Source organism: Boleophthalmus pectinirostris, unplaced genomic scaffold, assembly GCF_026225935.1.
Source record: "Boleophthalmus pectinirostris isolate CB_2022bp ecotype Guang Dong unplaced genomic scaffold, ASM2622593v1 HiC_scaffold_9, whole genome shotgun sequence".
Classification (NCBI taxonomy): Eukaryota; Metazoa; Chordata; class Actinopteri; order Gobiiformes; family Gobiidae; genus Boleophthalmus; species Boleophthalmus pectinirostris.
This window is the reverse complement of record NW_026571541.1, coordinates 25,695,788-25,703,605: the sequence shown is the minus strand read 5'-3', so window position 1 is coordinate 25,703,605 and position 7,818 is coordinate 25,695,788. Positions and strand designations below refer to the sequence as shown.

General features: G+C 42.9%; 1 protein-coding gene across 1 annotated transcript; it reads right to left on the bottom strand.

The window, feature by feature from the left end:
* Positions 1–3,053: 3,053 nt before the first annotated feature.
* Positions 3,054–5,751, bottom strand: slitrk3a (SLIT and NTRK-like family, member 3a). Its single transcript, XM_020940497.2, is given in 2 exon segments — positions 3,054–3,666; positions 3,668–5,751. Coding segments are annotated over 2 exon segments (2,697 nt in total).
* Positions 5,752–7,818: the final 2,067 nt, after the last annotated feature.

The window sequence follows — 7,818 nt, the reverse complement described above, 5'->3', positions numbered from 1 at the left end:
GTCTGACTGGATGTTTTGAATCTGGAGGAAAGCAGACAGGAGCAACACGTTAGGCATTTTGCATTTAAACAAAACAAATCTACAGTGTACTAAATGCTGTTTAAGTTTTTTGTTAAGTAGGCCAGGGTTGTTACCACATAATAAACAAGTGAATATTCTTTTTGCTTTGTTTTCATTTACTGTTTTTATCTCTAAACACACATTTTAGACATTTGAAGATGATTCTACTGCAACTGCAATTTAATTTATAACACACTTTAAAAACAATACAGGTTGACCAAAGTGCTAATTCTAATCATACTAACTGAACTGGACCCAAGTTGGAAACCTATATCCAACTACTCAACTTAAATACTGTATTTTGTCAACCCAAAACATGCAGAATAGGTCAAATCCTTCAGATGAGGTAAACCTGACCAAACCTGGCTCGAGATTTGGAGATGGGTCCGTGGGTTCTTGATTGTGGCTTTGAAGGATGGGTCAAATGCAGAGGTCAGATTTCCATATTTTTTTTCCCTAATTTTATTTACTGTTTTTTAGCCAAAAGAGGTGTACATCCAGACAACAAATCAGATGTTACTATGTTCATTCAAAAGCCAAAACTTTGAATAGTGTTAAAAATATCCATTCCTGGAATCTATCTGTTTATCTTGTATGCCTGTTCCCTTTATCTTATTGATCTCATATTCAAACAGATGTCGCAGTATTTGATTCTTGAGTTCCTGTCTGCACTTCCCAACATATACCATCATTGTAAACAACCTAGACTCGAAAGAACCACATTTACAACACAATGAAAAGACTCCTTCCATACAGTAGGCTTTTATATCTTACTTGCAAGGTGACCCCAGCTTACCCAGTCTAACATAGTCAGAGAAATCAAATCAGTCAATGGAATCACATTATGTAAAATGAGGACATAGTTATAGAAGACTCAAGGGCCTTACCCATCTGTCCCGCAACAAAGTGACTGTTTTTGCAACTATTTTCCACATGTTTTCAAAGAACATGTTTGGGAACATCCCGTTGATTCAAAATTGTTTAAATTTAAAAGTATAATAAGTTTAAAGGGCCTTTATTATGTTTTTTCCTGATCTATGTTATAATGTTTCCTCATCAAAAACATGCCCACTGTTGTATTTAGTTTCATTCACACGTTTAACACACCTCCATATTTAGGCTGAGGCATAAAATTATAATTTCAGGCCTGGAATTGCCAACCTCTACTAAACAAAAGGTAAAAGACAGCTGTTACTTGAAGATGGAACAGAGCATTTTGAGCTTTGGATATGCAGACAGACTAATAATAAAGGATTACTCAAATGTGTAAATGAAACAAAATGCAACACCAAGTATGTTTTTGATCAGGTCACAACATTATAACATGGCTTAAAGTTCACAAGAGTAAATTTTGCATAGTATAGGACTTATTATTTCACCAACAGACATGAATATTTAGCATTTATATAAGTATTAATATCAAATTTGGTAGTTTGGCATAATTTATTCCATATGTCATGAGTCAAACACCAAATAATTCACAGCAACTAAACAATGAACAAGTTGAACATATCAGGGATCGCTTTAATGTTGTTGAGTCATGGACATTTTGCTTTAAAAATTCTCTTATTTTCCCCAAATCACTATATTTTTAACATAAGCGCAAATGAACAAAAAACAGCATGGACACATTGTATATCATATTGTACTGTTTATATACCATTGGCAGGCTTTGCAGGTTGGGGTCAAAGGAACAAGTGAATAGCATCATATGATATCATTGGAGAAAACAAAATCAAATTGTGTTTAACCCCCTCTAGTGGCCTGGTGCAGCACTGCAACCTTAAGCTCCCAGTGATTCACTCTCCCTAATAGTTGTTTATGAGCCTATGTTTGCAGTAGCTACTTATATAATTAAAGAATCACAGCATGACCCACTTTGTCTCCTGTGCCTCCTAGAACCATCCTAACAGAAATGCTGTGCAGTCTTAACTAAACGTGTAATGGTAGGATGGACTAGCTTGAGTCTAAAAACTGTAAAAATAACAAGGTGCTTTGCTGATTAACAACTTATTGCCCTGGACTCGTCTCTATTGGTCTCTGCAGCTCTGCCTGACTGCCAACAGTGCACCAGAACAGACAATGTGCCAACACACAAGTTTCCGTGGCTTCAAAACCTCTTGTGTTGTTTTGATTGAAGACTTTGTTTTTATTAAGAAGGCTATACCAGACGCATAATCACTATACATTGATTTAACATTACCTTTTACAATTAAATTCTTCACTGAAATTACAGAATAAATATATTCACATTTTCTTCAAATCTTTGTGAGAGAAAACATTAAAAGTGCCTCCTACAAAGCCGTTAGTGGGTGACAATGGGGAATGCAGAAGCGAATGGGAAAGGGGGGGTCTTAACAAAGTGCATGGGTATCCAGAAAACCTTGAGTGTTGTCTTATAATAATATTCACAAATGTTTTACCATCCGTGCGTCGGCGCGTCCTTTACCAGAAGCACCCTGATATAGACACAAGTCTTTGTTAAGAGTAATAACCATATTAATAAGATATAAAAATTAAATAGAACACAGCAGTGTATCTGTTCGTATGTGACGTGGTAGTCCTCTGTAATCCCCCTCAGGAGCGAGTGCATGCAGCACACTGCAGTCCCCTTCTCTCTCTGTGTGTGTGTGTGAGTGTAGGCTACATCCACAAACACCAGCACAAGTCAAGGAGACGTCCTGCTCCTGTGCGTCTGCTGTCACCACACAAGGCTTTCCTCACACACAGCGTGACCCTCGTATACATATGTGGCTCTCACTGGAGCATATAGAGAGATTTATATACTGTAGAAAAATAACGGTTGTTGACATTGCTGGCTACTCTGAAAAAAGGCACTTCATTGAAATATCTGAGAATGGCCTCTCCACCAAAGAAATTTGGGGGGAAACTTGTAACTGTAATACAATATTTCATTTATTATCATGCTGCTTTTTTATTTTGGGTCACTTCTTTTGATGGTGGAAAAGTTGTTTTCCCATGGGCTAAACATGTTAAAACCGATACGATTTTTCCAAGACTTCGAGGTAATCCGGCTTGGTCTGAAGTTTGGCCCTTAACTCGAGGTAATCGCTTTGGGACGGATCGGGGTAGCAGCCTTTCCCCGCCGTGAAAAGCAACGTCTCCTTCAGTCGTGCATCCTGTTGTAAGTCTGGGTACTGCATGCCTGGTGGGTGTGCATGCGCCACATGCATGTCCTTTAGTTTGGGCACGGTCCCATACAGACAGTCTACAAAGCCCACAGTGGGGGTGGGCCTCTGACTGTCGATGACAGTGGGGCACAGCCCTCCGTTCTCGTGGAACCCTGCTATGTCAGCAGTGCTGTGGTTCACTGTGACGATGGTGTTGAGCTGAGAGTTGGACACGGCCAAGGTCCACTCTCTCTCTTTCTCTAATAAGGTTCTGTAATTGTTGCTACTGCTGCCACTGTCTTTCTTCTCGGTAAACTGCCGACCCTCCTCTGCAATCTCTCCCTCACGGGGCTTATATATGGGGTTGTTGCACATCTGAGTGACCGGGTGGGGGATGTAATCATAGACGTGTCCATGGGCGTGAGAGTGACTGCTGTGAGTGTGCAATGTAGGAGTGGGCTTCTCCGGTGGCGATGTTTCCAGCACTACTTGGTCTTGGCGGATCCTCAAAAATCCGGCACTGCATTTGAATCCCTGTCAGATCCACCTCAGAACGCTTCCTAAAGGGCAGCTTCTTCCTGCGGCGGAGGACAAAAGCAAAAAGCCCAGCAGCCACGAACACAGCCGAGATGAAAAGAATGAGCAGGCTGAGGATAAGGACAGACAGAGGCACAGCTCCCCTGGCGCCCGCTTCTCCCATGTTAGAGCCCCCTCCATTCACGTCATCCCCCGGCAGAACAGGGGAGGGCCCAGACAGCTTGAGCTCTGGGCACAGCACCTCCACCTCCAGGGAGCGCAGATCCTTGCCAAAAGCGAACTCTGGAGTTTTGCAGATGACGTCGCCCACCACAATGACAGAGGACAGCTTCTCCACCCACTGCTTCAAGGGGATTATGTCACAGGAGCACTCCCATGGGTTCTGGTGCAGGTCGATTTGAACCAGGGAGGTGAGGTGCTCCAGAACGCCACGCACAGGCAGGGACAGGAAGTAGTTGTTGCGGAGGTTGAGACGTGCAAGATTGGTGCCGGCGAAAACATCAGCGGGGAGGGTGCGGAGCAGGTTGTCGTTAAGAAAAACCAGCTGGAGGGAGGGCATCAGGGAGAAGGAGTTAGGTTGGATCTCACGGATGACATTATACTCAAAATAAAGATAACTCAACATATGGAGGCCCCTAAACATCCCTGGAGTTAGTCTCTCGATATCATTTCCATTCAAATATAAACTTTTCAAATTGGGCAGGTTGATAAAGGCCCCCTCTTGGACGTAAGAGATCCGATTATTTCCCAAATGCAATAAATCCAAACTTGAGAAGTTCCAAAAATCGGAACGGTAAATTTTCTGGATTAGATTCCCGCTTAGATATAACTTCTTGGCATTTAGCGGCCTTGGGAGGAGCTCGGAAATATTGTGAAAGCCTTTTTCTTTGCAGTTAACGGTTAGCCCCAAGTCATTAATGTGAAGATTGCAAATGCATCCAGAGGGGCATATGATCGGGATGGGGGGTCTTGTTTGGTAGCCAGCTATGGGAGGTTGGTTCAAACCGGGGTAGATGCTACGAGGGGTGGGCGGGTTCTTTGTAGCTTTGGGGGGCCGTCTGGTGGGTTTGGCTGTTCTGTCCCGGTATTCCACAGAGGACGCCGTATTGTGGAACGACGACAGCATAGACGACGGTTTTGTAGGCCATGTGTTTTCATTGTTGAAGTGTATGCGCGGAATTCCGAGTTTTGCTTCGATTTCCGCGTCCGATAGCAGAGGACAGAGCTCGCTACGTTTGATTTCTCGCAAGTCCTTCCCGTGCAGGTGGAACGGATACTCGCACGTGATCTCGCCCACCAACGCGGTGTACGGGATTCTCTCGAGCCACGTTTTCAATTGCACTATCTCGCACACACAGTTCCACGGATTCTCCTCCAACTGGATTTCCATCAAGCTCCGCCCAATATACTCCAGCATGCCCTTGTACGGTAACGTCTTTAACCTGTTCCCTCTCAGGTCCAGATGCGTGAGAGATACGGAGCGGAACAGGTAGTTGGGCAGCACTGGGATCAGATTGTCATTCAAAATCAGCACCCGTAGTTTGTGGAGGTGTCTGAAAGCGCCGCTCTCGATCCTTTTAATAACATTGTAGTCCGCTTGCAGATATTCTAAGCTCTCTAAACCAAGAAAAGTGTCATTCCGGAAAACCTCCAACTTGTTCTCGTGCAAAAATAGCCGCTTGAGTATTCCTAAGCCATTGAAAGCCCCGGCGTGTATGTCTTGCAACGCGTTATTACCCAGATTTATGGATATGGCATTGTTCAGATGGAGGAAGCTGTTAAAGTAGAGCTTCCTCATGGAATTTCTCTGCAGGTTGAGTTTGAAGGGCCGACTCCATATCTGGGAGATCTGGCTGACATTTGTAAATCCTTTGCTGTCGCAGTGGACGTGAAAGATGCCCTCCTTGACCTCGCAGTAGCACGGCTCGAAGCAGGGCTCGTCTATCTCCTCCGAGTCTTCCAGAAGTGGGATTGGGGTGCTCCATCCTAGGGCTATGGTGGCCAGCAAGGTAACCCACAGCATCCTCGCCGACACCAGGGGAGATGAAGTGTCGGCTCCAGCGAGAGAGCCACTTCACAGCGCTGCAACAGAAGAGACGGAGAGGGATAGTGGTCGGAAGTGCAAGCAGACAGATCAACACATGCACACAACCTAACACGGACTTAAAGGTGCACCGTGTATCGTGTCTGGCGGAGAGCCCGTCAAATGCTTTTCTTCATGGAGATGTTACTGCTTTGTCTAGAATGTTTTATGTATTTTATTGTATGTATGTTTTATGTATGGTATTAAACTTTTCTGTCTTTATGAAGACCAAGTTACACAGTCAGAATGTTGTTTTTCTAGGTGTTTTTGAGCTATAAAACCACCTGTAATTGAATAAATGTAACGTAGAGCTGTATAGTATCAAACTGTGGAACATTTTAGGCAGAACACTGACATATCCATAGAAACAAGCAGATGACAGACCCCCAAACAAAACATTTCATAGTGCACCTTTAAAGGTCCGATAATCTGCTGAATGTAGGTGGAGCTCCGTCAAATTTTGGCTATTTAATCGTTCTTGCTTTTTAATTTTACCGTGCCAGTATATATCATCTGTAATGATTGTCTGTTGTTTGTTTATAGTTTGTCTTTGAGTTTTTTGCACGTTCTTCTTATGTGTTTTGTACGACAGATTGCAAAGAACCTAACCTAACATAACATAAATGAGATATACGTGGCTTTTAACTTTGCTTTAAAGCTGTTTCCTTGACACAAATCTGTCTGAAGTTGTTATTTCTTTCATTCACACATGTTTGAGTCATCCCGTGTGTGTAGTCCACTTCATCTCAAGGACTCGCAATGCTTCATTCAACAGCGTGATGTCATCAGGTGATAAACAGAGAGGTTTTTTAAAGTCCACGCATCTTACAGTAACTAATTATGATCATTTCAGTGCTCAAACGGCGCTGGGCAGCTAACCAACAAATGCCAGAAATGCTTATTTATTATTTTTTTTACACTGATCAGTACACAAGCAATTGGAGTCATTGCACCCTCTGCTGGAAACAGTAGTGCTTTTTGTATTCCTGTCATTTAGTATTGAGTTGTTTTCCATTTATAAACATTATTTGGGATTATGCAAAGTGAAATACCAGTGCTTAGATGTTTGACAGCAACAAGCCAAAAATAATGCAAAATATAGGACCTTTAAAATAGCTTTTCAATGATGGATAATAAAATGACATTTGGGGCCACTTCAAACCGACAGTTTCGAGCTAAAAATCAACATTGTGGATGGATGGCACGATGCTTCTATAGCAACACAAACAATCCCCGCTACCCTACTGTATATATAGGGAGAATTGCCATTTATTTTCCAGCTGATATGGTGCTAAAGTCGCAATAAATCAACCTACCCCCCTACCCGAAAGAGATGCTTATCACTATGAATAAATGAAGCAAACAGCAGGTGTGGGAGAGGTGAGGAGAGGAGAGGAGAAAGCGTCCCCGTTAGCTGTGTTTATTACATAATACAGAGCTCAATCCCTCTTAGAAAAAGCGTTGGACCAAGGGGCACGTCAGGGAGAGGGCTGAGGCAGGGAGCAGGCTGGGGTGGACAGGGACGGAATGCAATATCAGTGACGCAGGGGGGTGTTTTTATGGAAGTCATCTGGAGACATGGTTAAATGCATGTTTTAGTTAACGCTCGACACTTAACATGTTAAAAGCCAAGATGGAGAATCGTCACAAGAGATGTAGCCTATTGTTTCGCACAAGTGAAGAAGCAAAATAAACTACTCATTGCTTTGTACAGGTCCCTAGAGTCCAATTTTAGCCCATTGGGTGTCAGCCTCTTCAAATGCATAGAATCAATGTCTTTCAAAGCACTCACCTCAAAATGAAAATATCGACTGTAATTCCCCTAGCACGCACGAAATCATAAAAAAAAATGTCAAAAAAGCAATCCACTGAGTCCGTTGCGTGGTGATTAATTATTTAAATGGTGCGTTAAACACAACATGGACGGCAGATCAATGGGATCGAGTGGTCGCGTTTAAGGTGACATTAAAGCCAGTCACAAAATATGACATCAGCACAACTTCGGGC